General features: G+C 40.3%; 1 protein-coding gene across 1 annotated transcript in view; it reads right to left on the reverse strand.

Moving 5' to 3' along the window:
* Positions 1-17998, reverse strand: part of GRPR (gastrin releasing peptide receptor) — a 40435-nt gene extending 22437 nt beyond the window's left edge. The window contains exon 1 of the mRNA XM_077144848.1: positions 17201-17998. Within this exon, the coding sequence (XP_077000963.1) occupies positions 17201-17607 (407 nt within the window). The 5' untranslated portion in view covers positions 17608-17998. The remainder of the gene's footprint in view (positions 1-17200) is intronic.
* Positions 17999-20527: the final 2529 nt, after the last annotated feature.

Below are 20527 nucleotides of genomic sequence, written 5' to 3' on the forward strand. Positions count from 1 at the left end.
GCCTGAGTATGTGTAGTAAAAAATAAAAAATGAAATTAAAAAAGATAATAAGGAAGTGAAGTTTAAAGAAATGTGCCTTAGGAACATTTTGGCTCTTTCCTTTCCATGAAATTTCATCTATAATCAATCACTACATAACTAAACATCAGCTCTAGCTTCTGTTTATTGGGGCAAAGAGTCCTGGCCTAGTTTAAAGATCCCAGTGGCTTTGATGTACCCAGATCCTTGGCAGCATCCACTGCTGCAGGCCTCAGCTGAAATTCCTGACTTACTCACTTAGAGGTTAGCCAGAGCTCACTTTTCTCTGAATAAATGGCTGAGATAATTTGATGCACTGGAGGTTCATCCCACAGGCCCAATTACATAGTTCTGCATTCCTCTTTAAAGGAACCCTGTTGTGTATAGCTTCAAGGGAAGTAGATCCTGTCTTTAAGAGGTGATTTAAGACTTCTCCAGTTTTGATAATGGCAAAGTAGCTTGTTGCAGACCAACTCTCTTGACATGAAACATTAGAAAATCACTTTGAAAGCATCAGAGAAAGACCAAAGCAGTAAGGATTTGAAGGACCAAAGTCCTGGAGAGAAGGGAAGTGCAAAGAGATAATGCTGTTATTCATCATAGTTTTTTCCTTAAGGCATTTACCAAATTTCAAATAGCAGCAGAGAAACTGAGAGCTGACCAGAGCTACTAGCAGTTGTATGAGGGAAAGGGAAAATAAATGGATTCCATGTCTCATCAAAGGGGAGCAGCCCAGATAAACATCCCACAGTTGTGATGTCCAAAGGGCTACACTCTAGTAGTAAGGGTGAACCAGAAGTAAGCCAACTTTTGCAAACACTGAAGTCCAGCCTCCAATCTGCCACCTCCTAATTACTGCAAGAAGCAAAAGATAACATAATCCAGAGCCTAAAACTATCTGTAAGTTTTCATAGCCCAAATATGGCATTCCAAGATAAGTTACCTGGTATACTAAGAGATAAGACAAAATGGCCAAAAACCAAGAGAAGAAACATATAATAGAAACTGACTTATATATGTTCCAGATGTTAGAGTCATCAGAGGAATTTTTAAATATTTGGGAATTAAATCAAGGAATTAGATGACAGGGTGGAACCACGTGGAAATTCTAGAACTCAATATACAATGACTGAATTAAGAATTAAATGGAAGGTTCAGCCACAGATTGGACACAATCGAAGAGAAGATTAGTGAACTGAAAGACAAGACAAAGGAAATATCCAGACCAAAATACATGAGAAAAAAGGATGAAAAATACGCACACACACACACACACACACACACTCAAAAAGATTACAAAATGTATGGGACATGGTAAAGTGAAATGAAATTGTGTTTAAAACAGTTCTCAGTAACCGAGGCCTAGCCTTGTATGAAACTGCCTGCTTCAAACAAAATAACAAGTAAAAGAAGAGGTGAGGGGGACTTGAAAAGCTTAAAGTTAACCTTTAGTTATTCTATTTTTATGTAGCTAACAAAAATAAGGAGAGAAAAGAGAAAAAGGGACAAAAGCAATATCTAAAGCAATAATGATTGAGAATTTTCTGAAACTGACAAAAATCATCAAACCACACATTTAAGACATACCATGAATCCCAAGCAAGAAAACTATAAAGAGAACCACCTAAAGACATCATAAATAACACTGCTGAAAACCAAAGATAAAGAGAAAATCTTAAAAACAAAGAGGAAAAAAACCACACTTTTAAAGAAGCAACAATAAAACTCACATCTAACTTCACAGAAACATTGAAAGTCAGAGGTCAGTTAATGGCAATTTCAAAATGCTGAGAGGTGAGTCTGCCAACCTAGAATTCTAGGTCCAGCAAAAAAGTCCTTCAAAACATGAACTGAAATACGTACATTTTCAGGCAAACAAAAACTGAGAAAATGTATTGCCACTAGACTTACACTAAATGAAATACTGAAGGGAGTTCTTTAGGCAATAGTAAAGTATTCTCAGATTAAGCCACAAAGATCTAGGAAGGAATGGAGAACAACAGAGAAGGTAAATATATGAGTGAATCTCAATGAATATTATCTATGGAAACCAATAAAAATAATGCCTTGTGGGTTTTAAAATGAGAAAAAATTAAAATATGTGATAATACAACCACCACCACTACTTCCTTCCCCCCCCCCAAAAAAAAAAGACAGGAGAGAATTAAACAAAGTTAGTCTGTCCTATTAATTTTGCATTTTCTGGGGAGTGAAAAGGTTCTGATTTATAGCAGATTTTAATAAGTATGCAGGTTGTAAACTCTAGAGTAGCCCCTAAAAGAATATTAAAGAGAGCTTGTAATAATTAGCAAATGCATAAAAGGGGGAATAGAATAATGAAAATATTTAATTAATTTGAAAGAAGGCAAGAAGGGAGGGAAAAGGATCATGAAACAACTGAAACCAATAAAAGCTAAATATAAAATGGTAGGTTTAAATTCAAATATATCAATAACTACATTAAATAAAATAGACTGAAAACTACAATTTAAAAAGATGATCTAGCTTAGTGATCACAAATGTAAACTTAGGGAAAAGGCTGTCTCCGTCTATGGTTGGCAATGCCATAATATTTGCTAGCTATGTAACTTCTGATCAATTTCCTAGCCTTTCTAAAGTTCAGTTTCCTTATCTGTAAAATAGGCATAAAATGATATGACTTTTCAGAGGAATAAAATGAAATAGCACATCTAAAGTCCTCAGCACGGTGCCTGGCATATCTGAAGTAGTGGATGTGAGCTATCATTATTAATATAAAGGAGCAAGCAGCATGATAAGATAATAACAGAATGGGTAAACTGAGCTAGCCACTATGGAGCCACATAACAGAGCACGGAAAAGGCTGTGGGGCAGCAGAAGGTGCAGGAGCTAGAGTCTCAGCTCGGCTGTATCTACAAGGGGCTTGGGGTAGTAATTATTCCATTGGAGTCCAAAGAACTCACTGCTTGTCTTGCAAGCAAGACTGTCCCAGCTCCAAAGTTTTCAAACCAACCTGGACAAAAAGGACCCCTCAGAGAATCTGTCTGCTTGAGTGGATCAGGGGAAGGTCCTGAGATGGAACAAATTTATTCATTCACTAATTTGATCACTCTTCAATGAGTGTGTGCTAAGTGCCAGAATGGAAATAGGCAGGGGGAGATAAACAATAAACATGTAAACACATAAATATGCAATATGTGAGATGATGACAGCTTCCATCAGGCAGAAACTTGCCTACAAGACATGCCTAGTGGCCTGCTTCCTCTGGACAGGTGAACTGTTGGGTGAGCCCATTCTGCATTTGTGGGATTTTCAAGAAAGATGCACAGAGTGGACTAGATTGCAGCCCCTGCTTGTCCCTTAGCTGGGTACCTTTGTGCCGGACCCAATCTTGCAAGCCAGCCATGCATAATTTTAAACACCACCTAAAAAGAAGATAAAAAGTGCCAGAAACAGAGTGGGAGGAGGGAGGATGCATCAGAGAAGAATTCCATGATCAATGATATCTGATCATTGGCCTAAAGGAAGACAGGGAGTGAGCCAGCTGGCAGAGGGAACAGACAGTGCAAGGATGTGATGATAGGCATGTACAAGGCATGTTCCAAGGAGGGATGGGAGCGGTAAAGAAATAAAATGCACTGGGACCTCAGAACTGGGGTATCAGACTCTGCTTCCTTGTTCCCATCACCTTCTGCAGGCTGGGCACACAGTCAGGATGTACCACGTTGATCTGTACCATTCAATGAGTAGGTAATTTAATAAAATGTATTGTTTGAACGGTTGTGAGTGAAAGCATGTTGTCCATAACAGCGGCCCTCAAGGCTAGAATCAAATGGTGCTTAGCAATGGGAGTATGTAGGTATTTGTGCCAGTTTGAAAGAATTTATGTACCCTAGAAAAGCCATGTTTTAATCCTAATCCATTCTTGTAGATGCAGCCACATTTTTAAAGCCCTATTCAGTACTGTTTGTGGGAAATTTGGTTAGACTATCTCCACAGAGATGTGACTCACCCAATTGTGGGTATTAACCTTTGATTAGATGGAGAAGTGACTCCACCAGGTGGGTCTTGATTAGTTTACTGGACTCCTTTTAAAGGGAAAACATTTTGGAGTGAATGGTGAGAGAGCCACAACAGAGTCACAAGAACCATGAAAGCCCAGGCAGCCAGAGACCTTTGGAGATGAAGAAGAAAAACGTCCCTGGGGGAGCTTCATGAAACAAGAAACCTGGAGAGAAACCTAGCAGGCATCAGCATGTTCGCCATGTGCCTTCCCAAGTTGAGAGAAAAACCCTGAACTTCATCAGCCTTTCTTGAGTGAAGGTAACCCCTCTTGTTGGTGTCTTAATTTGGACATTTTTATAGGCTTGCTTTAATTGGGACATTTTTGCAGCCTTAGAACTGTAACTTGCAACTTAATAAACTCCCCTTTTTAAAAGCCATTCCATTTTCATGTATATCGCATTCTGGCAGCTAGCAAACTAGAACAGTAGTGAAGGAGAAAACTAATTTGAAACATGCAAAACCATAAGCTAGCTTGTGTAGGAAAAAATCTGTAATTAGACTCATAAAATTAGAAGAAGAAAATTGGCATTCATTGATTTTTAATTGAACTGAAGTTTTCTCTACTTGGGAATACACTTGGTACACCATCTCAATTATAAACATACTTTTCTTTTTTTCCTTCTTAGATGGGAGTCGAGCCAAAGAGAATTTATCTGCATGTCTGTGTTTATAGGGCACAAACCTGTAACCAGTTTACAAACACCAAGTCACTCATGTTATGCACACCCACAAAATACTAACCTGATGAAGATAACATAAAACTCCTAAGATTAGGGAATCGCTGGCAAATGGATTTATAAGTATCATCAATTGAATGAGTATTTAAGATTACTGAAAGTGTGAGAAAACTTGGGATGCTGTGAAACTTAAGAGCCCATCTGGAAAAGAAACTTGATAATGGTTTTTCTCAAATTCGATAATAATTCTCAACATTTATATGACATTAGCAATAATGAATTTGAAGCTAAAAGAGACTTTTCTGACTCTTCATTAATAAAAGTCCAATTCTAATCAACCATGCTAGGCTTATCTCTCTAATCTCTCTATGGAAAAGGATTTTGCCAAACTGTTGTCATTCTAAGAGAAGATAAAAGGGACTGAAGCCAAATATTTAAGAAAAGAAGCATTACAGCAGCATAGTAGGCTGTTAATTAATAGATGTTATGTTCTTTTTCTGGATTTTGGGAGGTTTCTGGAATCTGTCAGCTTCTTTAAACGTGTAATTTGTGTGATTTCTAAATCCATGAATTCTAGATATTTTTAGATATTCACTTCTCTTCCTAATTTTTAATTTATAACTTTATTTGGTCTTCCCAAAAAGCACCCCCAAACAGGCCCCACAAAACCTGCACATGCTCTTGTCATCCAGCATTGGAATCACTGTTCTAGTGCAGTCACTTGGTTAGCCATCAAAGAAATGACCAACATGTTTCACAGATCATAATCAGTATGCCAAGTTCACCAAGTCCAACATCCCAGACTGCCATATAATCCACTCCGTTATCCCTTTCTTCATGCATCCATCCAATCACCTATTCAACTAACATTTATCAAGCATCTTCTACAGGGTAGGGACTGTTCTGGTGTCAGAGAATATACGTGTGAATTAGATATCCTTCCACATTTTGGGAGCTTGTGTTCCAGTTGTAGGAGATAGGAAACAAGTAAACAAACAAGTGAACAAAATAATTCTCAAGAAAATAATACTGGATGACATTTACCCAAGAGAAATGAAGACATACATCTATATAAAGACTATACATGAATGTTTATAGCAGTTTTATGCCTAGTCACCAAAATGGAAAACAATCCAACTGGGCATTAACTGGAGAATAGATAAACAAACTACAGTATATACATGCAATGGATTACTACTCAGCAATTAAAAAGAATGGGCTACTGATACATGCAACAAGATGAGTTGTCAGAAGCCAGACTCAAACAGCTACATATTACAGGATGTTATTCATATGATGTTCTGGAAAAGGCTGGTGATTGCCAGGAGTTGGGAGTGAAGGGAAGGGATTAACTACAAAGGAATATGAAAGAACTTTTGAGGGTGATGGAGATGTTCTATATCCTAATAGTGATGGTGGCTACATGACTTTAAGTTTGTCAAAACTTATAGAAATATACAGCGAAAAACTTAGTGTATGCAATAACCTCAGTAAAACTGAAAAAAAAACTGGACGATGGGATAGTGTTCATTATTTCTTTAGATCAAGTGAACTTCTAGAGGAGGTGCTATTTGATGTGTGAAAACCATTAAAAAGGGAGTGATGTCATCAACGTGGTGATGTAAGACATCCCCTGAAAAAACTTCCCCAGAGATGCAGCGAATAAAGGACAAATCCCACTTGCTCAGAACTCTGGTTGGCTGTAGAGACTGGAGAAGGACTCCACAAATGCTGAATTGAAGAAACAGAAAAACATTAAGTAGGAAACCTGCATCCTGGATGGTGGGTCCACTCCCAGTCCCCCCAACTCAGTCCCACACACCTTGGGAATTGCACAGAGGCAGCAGGAACCGGGTCCTCCCATTGCAGACCAAGGCTGTAGAGCAACTCACAGCAGTGAATGAGAATTCCACGCATACCCAAGCCCAGGGACCCAAGTCCACAGAGACCCGGGGCAAAGCACAAGCTACTAAGGAGGGCTGCATGCAAAAGGGCCCCTGGAGGCTGAGGATATGATAGAACTGCTGGCAAGAACTGTTGTGCCCTCAATTCAATAGAGTTTCAGTTGGCTGGACTATCTAAATGTGAAGCAGACTTTTCTGAAGTGACCCACTTTTCTGGATTGATCCCATATGGCTCCCCAGGGCTAGATATCCTAACGGAGAAGAAATCCAAGGCAGAAAAGGCTCACAGAAAAAAAAGGGGGGGGGTTAGGCTGAACTGCTATAAGATAAGAGCCAGGACTATAAATCAACTAGAAGAAAATATAAGGAAGCATCTTCAAGATCTTGTGGCAGACAATGGTTTGTTAGACTTTACAGCCAAAGCACAAGCAGTCAAAGAAAAATAGATAAATGAGACCTTCTCAGAATTAAAAACTTTTGGGTGTAAAAGGACTTTGTCATGAAAATGAAAAGATAATCTATTCAATGGAAGAAAATATTTGAAAATCACATATCTGATAAGGGTTTAATATCCAGAATATATAAGGAAATCCTACAACTCAATAATAAAAAAAAACAACCCAATTTAAAAATGGGCAAAAGATTTGAACAGACGTTTCTCCAAAGAGACGATACAAATGGCTAAAAAGCACATGAAAAAAAAAAAAAACACTCAACATCACTAGCTATTAGGAAAATGCAAATCAAAACCACAATGAGATATCATTTCACACCCACTAGAATGGCTACTGCTTATAAAACAGAAAATTACAAGTGTTGGAGAGGATATGGAGAAATAGGAGCACTCATTTTGATTGGGTGGGAGTGTAAAATGGTGCAGCCACTGTGGAAGACATACAAAGTTACCATGACACTACTGGTGAATCCTGCTACAAGGTATATACCCAGAAGAATTGAAAGCAGGAACTCAAGCAGATATTTGCACACCTATTTTCATAGCAGCATTATTCACAATTGCCAAAAGATGGAGGCAACCCAAGTGTCCATTAGCCAATAAACAAAATGTGGTATGTTCATACGATGCAATATTATTCAGTTGTAAAAAGGAATGAAGTCCTAATGCATGCAACAACATGGATGAACCTTGAGGATATTATGCTGACTGAAATAAGCCAGACACAAAAAGACAAATATTGTGTGATCTCACTGATAAGAAGTAATTACAATAAGTAAACTCATAAAGTTAGAAACTAGAATATAGGTTACCAGGGGATAGATTGGGAGTGAAGAATGGGGAACTGATGCTTAATTTGTACAGTATTTTGATTGATTATAAATGTTTGGAAATGGATGGTGGGAATGGTAGGACATTATTGTGAGTATAATTAACAGCGCTGAACTATATATGTGAATGTGGTTGTAGGGGGAAGTTTTGTGTCATGTATGTTACTAGAATGAAAGTTAGAAGATAATACATGGGACTATATAACACAGTGATCCCTGTTGTGGATGATGGGCTGGGATTAATAGTATAAGTATAAGAATGTTTTTCATGAATTATAACAAATGTGAGACAGTAAATACAAAGTGTTAATAATAGGATGGCATATGGGGAAAAATATACCTAATGTGAACTATGAACTATAGTTAAAAGTACTATTTTAATACTCTTTGTAACAAAGAGTACCACACTAATGTAAAGTGTCAACAATGGGGGGGGGGTATATGGGAATGTCGTATTTTTGTACTTAACTTCTCTGTAAACCTACAACCTCTCTAGTTAAAGAAAAACAAAATAAGCATTCTAAGTGAAAGAAATTGGACACAAATTAGTACATATTGTATGATACCATTTATATAAAATATAAATATGAATACATTAGAGACAGAACTACATTACTGGTTGTGTAGGACCAGGGAAGGATAGAAGGATCAAAGGGGACTGCTAAGCAGTACGGGTTGTTTTCTTTTTGAGTAATGAAAACGTTCTAAAATTGACTGTGATGATGAATGCACAACTCTGTGAATACACTAAAAGCCATTGATTGTAAACTTTGGATGGATTGTATGGTCTGTGAATATATCTCAATAAAACTGCTTTAAAAAAACAAAACAAAACAAAAACGTTTAAAAACCCAGCAGCTTCTTAGCGGTTCTAAGGCAAATTGAATCCTTTTACATGGCACCAAGTATCAGATGCTAATCACCAGAATGTCAAAGATGGCGGAAAAAAACAAAGTCTCCTGTTCTATTATGGGGAGGTAGAAAAAGAAGAATACAGACACTTTTCCCTTTTATTCTGCAATGTGTTTTAATTAAGAGGGAATTTATGCAAGCCCCACACATCAGGAGGATTTACAAGTGCAAAAATGCAAATTGAGTCTATTTTCAAAGAATGTTCTTGACAAGCACAGTTCAGAAAAACCTCACCAGGGAGCCCTTTCAGACTAGGCTCCATGTTTCATGATCAAGTTGGTGCTTTATTTATTTATTTTTTGCCTCCGTGCATAATTAAGTGGCAGAAATGACACTTAACTAATCACATCAAATTCCAACACTTTAAAAGAAAATATTTGAGAGACAAGGCCAAAGTTGTTCCTTGCCTTCGTCCTTCTCCTCCCCCTCGGCACTCCAGTTGGAAGAGTCTTGCTGGGAACCTCCACCCCTGCTGCACCTGTCCTCTGATCACTCCAGGAGTCTGTTGGCAGCTGTGGCAGTTCTGATGCTTTGGGGAGACACCGATTGAATTTGCTCCCAGAGAGGCAGCATATGCTTGAGAAAAGTCATTCTATAGAGAAGCAATGCACCAGTGGCTCACGTAAACTGCTCCAACGGAGGGACTTACTGGAAGGACGCTTTACAAAAACTTAAATTAAATCTCTTCTCCTGCGAGAAAGGGACCAGGAATCAGTGAAGCTGGACTTCTAGAATAGAAGAGGAGCCTTTGGAATCATTGTGGTGACCCCTTAGAAGGGAGCCACTCTGGAGTCACTCAGGGTATCTTACCTCAGAACAGGGGGAACTGGGGTCAGTAGCTCCCATGGTCCAGAAAAGGCAAATGGGATCAGACATTGTTTTGAAAGTTTCTGAAGAAATGTTTCCAGTTCCCCTGAAGGAATTGGGACTTGGAATGAGGAGAGCAGGATTCTAGTTCAATTCTACTCTGAAGTTTGTGACCAGGTCAAATCCCATCACCTTTTTTGGTCACTGTGTCAAACATGGGTTTTGAACTGGATGAGCTTTAAGATGACTTCTACTTCTAGCAGCTGGGCCTTATCATTTTGCCATGGCTCAAACATCAACCATGTTGTAGTCATTGTCCTTTTACTAGATGTAAGGTGTGGGGCTGAGTGTCATAGAGGGCCCAGCCCCCAAGGAACTTCCAATTTGACTATGGAAGTAGAAGACACTTCTATAAAAAAGACCTAGTAATACAAGGCAGGATAGATTCAGTATTTAATGAACAATAGAGGCAAAAACATCTCAGGAAGGGGAAAAAAATCACTGAAAGCAAAAGGTTATGCTCCATGGAGGAGAAGGGACTTGAACTGTACCTTGAAAGCTCAATAGGATATGGACAGATGGAGAAGAAAGGACCCAGCCATCTGGAAGAGCAAAGTGAAGTCAGGAAAGAAAGATGTCCGGTGACACCATGTGGGAGACAATGAGAAGAAGCGTTTGGCTAGAACCGTGTTCTGGCAAGTTTGGGGCAGGAAGTTAGAAAGGTAGACTGGCAAATGGAAAAGGATCTGCAAACGAGTATGGGGAAAAAATCCAGAAAGTAGAAGGATCAGACAAAAGTTCATGATGCAGGCTACTAATGTATCCTACAGTTGGGAGGGACCCAGAAAGTAGAACCCTCATGTATTCTTCAGAAGGTCTCACAACCACATCAAGGGGATGCCCAAATTCCCCAAGCCTATGCCTGATAATTGTATTGGGCTTCCTGGTTCCTTTATTCTTCTTTGTGGGTTCACAGACAGGAAGAGCCTGTGCAACAAGGAGGCATTTCATAGTGGCCTGTTTCTCTTTATAAGAGATTACAGCTCACATGGATCCTGGAAAGGAGATTTGAGTCCCAAGGCACAGAGCAAACTCTCTTCAGAGTTATTCAATAGAACTTCTGTGAGGATGTGTGTTTTTTATCTGCACAATCCAATGCAGTGGACACTTACCACAGGTGGCCACAGACACTTGAAATGTTACTAGTGCAACTGAGAACCTGAATTTTTAATTTTATTTAAATTTAAATAACCACATGTGATGAGTGGCTATCATGTTGGACAACTCATTTTGAGGTGTCAAGAGAGGCTGGACACCAAATTATCTCATAAACTCCTTGCAAGAAATTCAAAGAATTTGTACTTCAAGGAGTTGGTACAAACATAAAGCTTTCCTGTTTCTTTCCACCTTCTGAATTACAAGAGAGGGTGAGACTTATGATCAATTTTTCCATGGAATTGAGGAAGGAGCATGTTACAGCAGAACCACCGTATAAGTCTGTTCTCAGAATCCATTCTGTCAGCTCCATTCTAGCAGAACACTTCACTGAAGTGCACACAACATAACCTGGGCATTATACACTGTCAACATTAAATCCAACTTTAAACTTTATACTTACTAGAAAGGAAAACACACTTGCCTTAATCTTTTCCTGTTGAAAGTTCAAGTCAGGTCTTAAATTCTATTTAGAGTATGGAGTTACATACACAGAGATGGTAAGTATCTTTTAGGAATGGCCAGTGTGTAAAAGAAATAAATCCATCTATCCAATCATTCACCCATCCCTCCACCCATCTGCCTATCCAATCACCCATCCATCCATCCACCTATCTATTGATTCCCCTAATCTATCTCTGGCCTCAAAAATAATCACTTTTCTCTCATTTTCTAGGTAATGAGAGCCTAATAGAGAACAACAGATAAGAAGCAGGTGACTACATGACAGATTTTTAAAAGTATGACTTAAGATGAATCTTCAAAAAAGGGAAAGAATAATGAGAATTTGAGTAGTATGCTTTAATTAACCATATTTTAACTCATTGATCATTATGCATTGATCACTGATTTGGCACAAGGAATCATGTGAGACACTGTGAAAGATATAAGAACATACAAGAAATCCCTGCCTTCAACACTCTTAATAATTTGCCTAAGGAGTCAAAGTATGAATCTATCAGAGGCTTAAAAAAAAAAGATAAGTGAAAGTCCAAAACAGCAAGATGAAAGATATCACAAGATAATTCATGATCAGTTGCCAAATAATGGCAAAGACAACAAGTATTGTGTCTAGAAAAGGGTCAGGAAATTTGGGCTAGAATGGTCCAAGTTAGATCTTTAAGGAGGGGGCTTGAGCCAGACTCTGAATGACGGATGGGGTGACAGATAAATAATATAGGTCAACTCCATCATTTTATATATGACTAAACTAAGGTCGGAGAAGTGACTTGGTCCAATTCCATCATAAAAGTAGTAATGGCAGAAAATGCATTAAAATGCAGGTCTGCCAATGCCCATTCCAAACCCATACACCACATGGCATGGGGAGTAGAGTCTAATATTTAAGATAGGAGAAGGCATTCTGGAAAGAGCAGGTGGGTCACAACATAAGCAAGAATGCAGAGGCTGGAATGGGTCAGTGTGACTACCACATATGAGGACATCAGGGTGTGTGGAAGGGACAGAGAGCGTGGAAGGAGAGGGAGGGGAGGGAATGGCAGCAAAAGGGCTTGCACATAAACCTGCAGCCATGTGACTCCCAGAAGTCTTGTTTCTGGGATAGCCTTTAAGTTTAGCTTTTATACTTGTCAGCAGTGTAAACTTTTCTAGAAAAGAGTTATTCCTTTCATATTGGCAAAGGGAAGTTCACCTGGAAAATGGGTGACCACAGAAGGGAGTTTGAAAGAAAAGCTGGCATTGCCAGTTAATCTGTAGGGGACTGGGATGGATGATGATCACTATGCACTCCCACTGACACCTCGTTCAGCAGATTTAGGATAAGGCCTAGGAATCTATGTGTTTTTAAAGCACCCTTATGATTCTGATCATACTTATCACCATGCTTCCCAAAAGGTAAAGAGCTGAAGATCATTTTATGTTCCTGTTAGAAATGTAGCAATTGACAAATATTCATCAAGCATTTACTTCTTCTGTCCTCATACAAACAAAGAGTTGTGGGAAACACTAAAGATATCAAACATTTCATGCTCACTACATTATAGATCCCAAACTCTAATACTAGGCAGATGACAGGAAGGTGCAATGGGGGCCTCAACTATGTGTGGAGGACTGGAGATGACATGGCCTGTCTAGAGGGGATTACAATCACAGTCATGTGGAGTGGAGGGCCAAATGTTACCAGGTTTTCTGAGTTTGCAAAGGAAACCACAAATATGAATTTTATGTGAAATTTCCTAATATGTAAATGTTGGCTCAAAAATTTTAAAAAGTACTATACGTGCAAAAAGAAACAAATAAGGGCAAACATGTCTGCAGGCCCATAATTTACAGCCTTTGCACTATGGTGAGTTCCTGGTAGGGAAGGAAGGAAGGGAGGGAGGGAGGGAGGGAGGGAGGGAGGGAGGGAGGGAGGGAGGGAGGGACGAAGGTTGGTTTTTCATGTTTGAGATGAAATCCTAACATGAAATTATTACAGAAGGGAAAAAACCCAGAGCATTTACTTATTTATACTTTGCTGGTCTCCAAGAATGGGATATGATTCAAAACTGTAATGACTGGTTCCAATTCAATGCAATGAGAGGATAGGAAAATGGAAACTATCAAATAGATTATTCCAAGGACATAGCAATGGACATGTTAACCTTTAAAGTGTGTCACTTAAGATACCTAGTTGGAGGTCTGTAATTTAGGTTCACATGAGACATCTTTAACTCTCAAACACTGACTTGAACCTTAATTGGATATGCCAAATATTTGTTTAAAAGCCCCACCCTCAATGAATCTGATGATCAGCCAGTTTGGAGGGTCCTCTCATTTCTCCTGGGATGTGTTCCTGGGATGAGAGACTTTCAGTAGTAAAACCAGGAACTTGCCAGGCAAACCAGGACAAGCTTAATAAGTCAATACCACCCCACCCAACCTTCATCATAAATATTCCACCCCACACCCAAGGAACTGTACCTGTGTCCATCCAGGACTTCGTGGTGTTTGTTTTGGGTGGAAGTGAAGCACTTTTGAGAATACAGTAACTCTTCCAAGATAAAATTTCTAGAGTAGGGCATCAGGACACCAGAAAACTTGTGCAAGTATGTGTTTGGGCTCCTGGCCATGTCAGTTTCTCTCTACCCCATCTCGGAATCATTGTTTCTGTTTCGCTTAAGGCAGGTCTCTGCTTATCTGTGTTACAGATTTCACTCTCTTTATTGAAAGCATAGCTAGGTTTCTTTCAACATAGCCAATCTAGAGCAGTAAGATAATGCTAATAAGCCATAGGACTTCAGAGCTATGGCATCCAGGCTTAAATTCTTCATTGCAGCATAATTCATTTTGTCACTGCTTTGTGATGACTTCGATGGTAACAGATAAAGTGAAACACAGCAGAGCCTCACAGAAAGAGCTTTGGGCCAGAAATCAAAGTTCTGGATCAGGGGTTCTGGCCCCAAGGCCAAATCCTTTGGTTACCTGTTTTTGTAAATAAAGTTTATGGGAGCACAGTCACAGACTTGACAGGTTGCGACCAAGACCCTATGGCCCCCACAGGTTAAATATTTACCATCTAACCCTTTACAGAAGTTGGCTGATCCCCATCCTACATCCCGATTTTAATGCAATCACTTTTTAACCATGTGACCTAAGGAAAGTCATTTAACTTCTCAGAGCTTCATTTCTTCACTGAGAAACAGAGACTTTAAAAACACACACCTAAGGAAATGACTGAAAGAAAAGAGAATGGCAATAAGTAAGTACTGGTGAAGATGTGGAAAACCTGAAACTCTCATACGTTACAATGGAATGTAAATTGGTGCTACTGCTTTGACAATATAAACTAAATATATATGACCCAGAAATTCCACTCCCAGGTATATATATCCAAGTGAAATGAACACTTATGGCCCCCAAAAGGCATAAATATGTATATTTGGACGATGTTATTAAGAGCCCCAAACTGTAAGCAACCCAATCCCCATCAATACTGGAATGGGCAAAGAAAGGGAGACATATTGCCCAATAAAATACTCCCCAGCAATAAAGAGGAAAAAGTACTGGCATGAATGAGAAGCCAAGACATAATGACAAGTGCAAGACGATGGCACAAAGGACACGAAGGAGTGCTGGCTATATGAATCCTTTTATATGAGATTCAAGAACTGGCAAAAAGAATCTACGGTGATGCAAGTTGGAGCAGTGATTGCCTCTTGAAGGGACATGTCAATTGGGAAATGGCATAAGAGAAACTCCTGGGCGCTGGAAGTGTTATAGAGCTCCATCTGGGTGGTGGTTAAGCTGGATTATACACAGATATCACAATACACTGAATTGTCCACTTGTTCCAATTACTATATGTAGATTATAACTTCTTTAATAGAAAAAAATATACAGGTATTTTAAATATTTGCCCTGTCAAATTCATGAGGTTGTTATAAGAATCCAATAGCTTTAGAAATGGGATAAATAGAAAAGTGCAGTCTTATTTAAATGGCCCAATACCTATTCTTCTAGTTGAAATGGGTTAGATGTACTACCTGTAATTCAGGTGATCCGTTAGCTTTTTCTTAAGCCTTCACAAAACAAACAAACAAAAATTTAGTTCTACAGGAAGTCATCATAATTTCTGAACTTGGCAGAGACAGGCAGGAACTCTGGGCTTACTGAGAGCACAGTGGTGCTGTCAGAGGGTGCAACCCCACCTTTGAAAGAACCTTCCCTTTCTGGCGAAGCTGGTCTGCTTTGAAACTCCGGAGGAGAGTTCCCTGCAGCTGCCTCTTTACATGCCACTCCCGCACTTTCCTCTCTGTTTTCCTCTCCAGAAAGACAGTAAACACCACCTGCAGCACTGCGCCCGCCAACCCAGAAACCAAAATCTCCTTCCCATCGAGGAAATTACCCTCATCCTGAAGTGCCCTCGGGCACTGGTAACAAGCCACGGAGCTCTGCCAGATCCAAAAGAGCTTGCCTGCCCTGTGTCACCGCTCCAAACTGTCTGGGGTCAGGAGTACCCCGTGGGCAAATGTGCAGGGGTAAGAGCAAGCTGAAGGGAAGTGGAGGGCATGGAGAAAACCCTGTCATCCAGTCAGTAGGATGTGCAAACCTCATTTCAATCTTCGAAAATGCCCTGTGTGCTGAGCAGTGTACTCCAGGCAGCTAAGTCTAAACACATGTCTCCAAACACTGATAACGCTATCTTTATTTGTCCAATACCCAACCAAGCCACAGCACCTGGGACTGTTTGTTCCTCTACAAAATGAGAATCCAGCACCATATGTATTAAAATGCGGGACGCTTTCTTCAGAATCGAAACTTGCAAAAGCTGCTTCTATGTCTTTCCCGGCACGCCCTTGAATTCTTACACATCTTAAACAGCATGATATACAGTTCATTTCAAGATCAAAATTTATAGCTTCTGGTTCATTGTACCAGTTTTTCACTTGTTTGACCGTATGGTCTATGCTGAGTCAGAGTCTATGCATTTCTGTTTCCAATTTCTAGAGCTCAGAACTACATAAGATACATTCAGTAATTAGTGTGAGCAACCTGCGGACATTTCCTGACTGGTTAGTTCAGGCAAGTGTTTTCTACAAGATAGACACTTGATAAATGTTGAAAGAATGAACAGGAATTTTTAAGAATGGATAAATGTGACTTTAAAGCAATTTGTTCACGCAAAAAAGCACAGTTCACAAATATGTGTATTTTCCCAGTATAAAACAGTTACTGGACCCCTCCCCCCAATTAAATCCCAAGCACTGTACAAGGAAGTACTTCAATACAGATATTAAAGTTAGAACTGACCTTGAATGGAGCTTTCTCCAACAATGAAAGCTCTCGAAATAATATTCAACTTTTTAATAGAGATACTTAGAAAAATCAGCACGCAAATTATTCAGTCCCAGAGAGCCAAATACAAAAGTAGCTGTGAGAAAAGTTAGACTGTCTGAAGAAAGTGAATTTCAAAGAAAGGCAGCTTATTTTCTCCTCTAGGTTCTCTCTGAAAGAGTATTTTGAAGAAGGAAATGAGACTTTTTTGTTTTCTTGAGATTTTGAATTCCTCCTAAGAAACTCTTGCCTGGGATTTAAACTTGATTAGATGTGATTGCTTTTTCGCACTGGGTCAACACATTTTGCAGGGAGGGAGAAGCTAGGAAAAGGAGACGCTAAATAGATTCACCTCTTCGCCATTCATTCCCTCACTTTTCTTTCTTAAACTAACAGGTGAAACTCAACCAGGAGTCCCCAGAACAAAGCCACGCCTGGAAGAGAATCTGAGTTTGAGTAAAACTTCCCTTTGTGCAAACAACTCCATCTGTCACAGCGCGTGGTAGCTCATTAGGGAAGTATCCACCACCTTTAGAGAGAACGTGACTTTCAACCAGTACCTACCTGTCTGCAGAGAGAGCCGTGAGCGTGAAGACAGACACCCCCACGGAGGTCAGCTGTATGAAGGGGATCACTTTGCAGCCGACCCTGCCAAACAGCCATCGGTCGGCCAGGTACCTGCTGGCGTCCACAGGAGCGCACGTTACCAGGAGGAGCAGGTCCCCCAAAGCCAGGCTGGAGATGAACAGGTTGGGCACGTTGCGCATGGACTTGACCGTGCAGAAGATCCTGATCAGCGTGATGTTGCCCACGAGCCCTATTAAAATGATAACCCCGTAAATTGCAGGGATGGCGTAGAGGATCCCGGGATGGGATGAGTCCTCCTTCCCGGAGACTTCATCACTGTGGTTGGAGATATTGCAGGAATGGTCCACTGCCAAGTTCAGGAGGAAACAATCATTCAGAGCCATCCTCTGGATTCTTTCCCACCTAGGAGTGCCCCTGGATGCTGTTTCTGAACGTTTTAACTTTGCAGTGGGGTGTAGATGAGGATGAGATCTCTGCTGGGCTCTTTATCTTCTTTGATTAAAAGGTGCCAAGCACACACCATACTATGGCATTCAGAGCTGCTTGTTGCTATTTTGACCCTGGAGTTGCTCTGGTCTTCGCCTGGCCAGGCCACTACATCTCTAAATTCAGTACGTTAACAACAGAAAGTCAACCAAAAAAAAAAAAAAAAAAGGCTGAAAATTAAACGCACCCTGCATCAGCTATCTCTACCTCCATTCTAATCTAAGTCCCTGTTTGCAGTTTACTGAGAACTTTGGGCCTGCTGTTTTCACACAGCATTTCCTGTCTTCCCTGATTTTTAGAACCTGAAGGTTTAAAGTGGGTAGAAAAAACTGCACTGAGAAAGCCTGAAATCCTATAGGCAGGATGCTTTGCACGTCACCGGCTTCACCAGCCAACAGCAGCTCAGCTGAGCTGAACCTCTGTAGAGGAAGCAGGGCTACTTATAGACAGAGAATGCCAGCCCCCTGCTGGACACTTCAATCACTACCCAGCTGCCCGCTGTCCCCAATAAGAGTCTCCCAGCAGACAGCGGGGCCTGTGTGGCTCACCATAACTCTGGTTTCTCATTTAAGCATGCAGAGCCTATGGCAGGCATTTAACAAATGTTGCTAGCACTCTGCAAAAGCACTGGAAACCTTTCTGATCTTATCCCCATGAGTCCAGATGGGACTTACAGCCCGTCATCTCATCTTTGCCAATACAGTAGAATGAAATGTTAAGGATGCTATAAAATGAGGTCTGGCTCTGAATTAAATGCATGCAGATGCACAGGGGGTGTGCGTGTGTGAACTGTCCCAACCAGCCAGTCCCCTGCCTCTTTGAATAGGGACTGCTGCTGAGAAACACGTGCAGAGGACTCTTCAGCAACTGACATTTGGAAAAAACAGAAGCAGAACATACACGTGTTCTTTCTGTAGATTTGCCAAGCCATTTCCCTCCCCTTTCCCAGGGAAAAATAAAATTGGGTGCCAGCCATATTCTTGACTCTCAGAGGCCAATAGTCCTTTCCAGAAAAAATGGGGCCTTTTCTCATCTGATCTAAAAATTATACTAATTGGCATCTTGATGCAGCTGTTTACAATTTTTTTTATTGACGCTTACAACGTGTGAAACCCCCGCTTAAGCCCTGAGTGAGAAAGAATTATAAAAGAGTTGCAGAAAGAATATTGAGGAATTGGGAGGGTGGAAAAAAATAATTTATAGGTGAGAAGTTTCCAGGAAAGGTTGCATTGAGCAAGGACCATTAGAATCGGGTAGAGATCTTTAGCCAATAACTTATGGCGTCATAAATACATCACAAGGTTGTATCTTCAAAATGTTTGTAGACTCAGCTCTTCTTCATTTACATCACAGGAAGCTAGGTACTAACAGGCTTCCACTTTTGAAGGTCTGGTGTTTCAGGATCCAGAAGGAAGAAAGAAGCTTTCCCTTGTCATCATGTCAGAGTTCACCAAGGAAGCCTCAAAATGTATTGACATGGAAATTTCAAGTGGCAGTTTACAATATTGAGGCACTGTCATCCTCCTTCCATAGATACTAAGGGCTGTGCCCGCCTCAGCCAGCAGTGGAGAGTCTGATGCTCCAGTCCCAGGAGGTGGAAGAGCTTCGCAGATCAGTATCACCAGGAATAGGTCAGGAATCATGAGCCCAGGGTATTCCTTAGTTGCTAGCGGTATATGTCTGTGCCTTAATCCTGGCTCCCTCATTTCTTACTAACGAGACCTTGGGCAAGTTACTTAGTGTCTTTATATGTAGGTTCCTCATCTGTATAGTAGGGATAATGTTATGAAGTTAAATGAAATGATCCATGTTAAGGTCTTGTATAGTACTTGGCACGTAGTACACGCTCAATTCATATTAGCTGCTGTCTTTGTTTCCAAGGCTGCTTTGACAAATGCCACACACTGGGGTTTAATCTTAAATAATAGTAATTAATTGGCTTACAGTTTCAGAGGCTGGAGGGCTTGCTTCCTTCTGGGGTTGGGGGTGTCCTGGCGGGCTGGTAATCCCTTGAGTTCCTTGGCTTTCTTGACACATTGCCATGTCTACTTCTCTCTTTTCCCACTGTTCTCCAGCTTCTGGCTCTTCCTAGTGCCCTTCTCTTAATAAATCCTCCAGTATTCGGATTAAGACTCATCCTAAATCAGTTGGCCACACCCTATTTACTATGGATTCACACCCACAGGAATGGAATAAGATTAAGATCACAGTCCCCCCCACCCCAGGTACATAACTCAATCTACCAGAGTTACTATTAAAATTATTGTTATTGTATTATTGTTATTGTTGCTATTATTATTCTTGGGATTGAGGAGGAAAGGATTACCCTGGAAAACCCCAGTAATGTCAGAAGAGTGATTAAGCTCTGATCAATAGGCAAGGGGTTCTACTCATACAGTGAATAGGCAACATCTTCATTCACTTGAAAGATATTTATTGAACATCCACCAGTTGCCAGGCACTGTGCAGGAGCCTGAGAAAAATAACATGATGATATGATTGCAGCTGTTTAGACCACATCCCTTCCCTAAAACGAAGTCTTTTCTCCAGAGAGAGTGATATTTGATCTCAAAGGTTAACTAAGAGTTTGGCAGGTCCTTTTGAACAGAGAAGACAGTATGTGCAAAGCATAGAGGCATAAAAGAAAGAGCATGACATTGAGCAGGGGGACAGCTAGAAGTCCAGGAAGGTCTTCCAGAAGCATGATTGGAAGAGAGGGGAAAGAGCAGTATGAGATACAGCCAGAGGCAGGTTGGGGTAAGATTGTGACACATCTGGTATACTTGTTAAAAACTTTAGTCTAGAGGGCATGTTTTT

This window comes from Tamandua tetradactyla, chromosome X (assembly GCF_023851605.1).
Source record: "Tamandua tetradactyla isolate mTamTet1 chromosome X, mTamTet1.pri, whole genome shotgun sequence".
Lineage (NCBI taxonomy): Eukaryota > Metazoa > Chordata > Mammalia > Pilosa > Myrmecophagidae > Tamandua > Tamandua tetradactyla.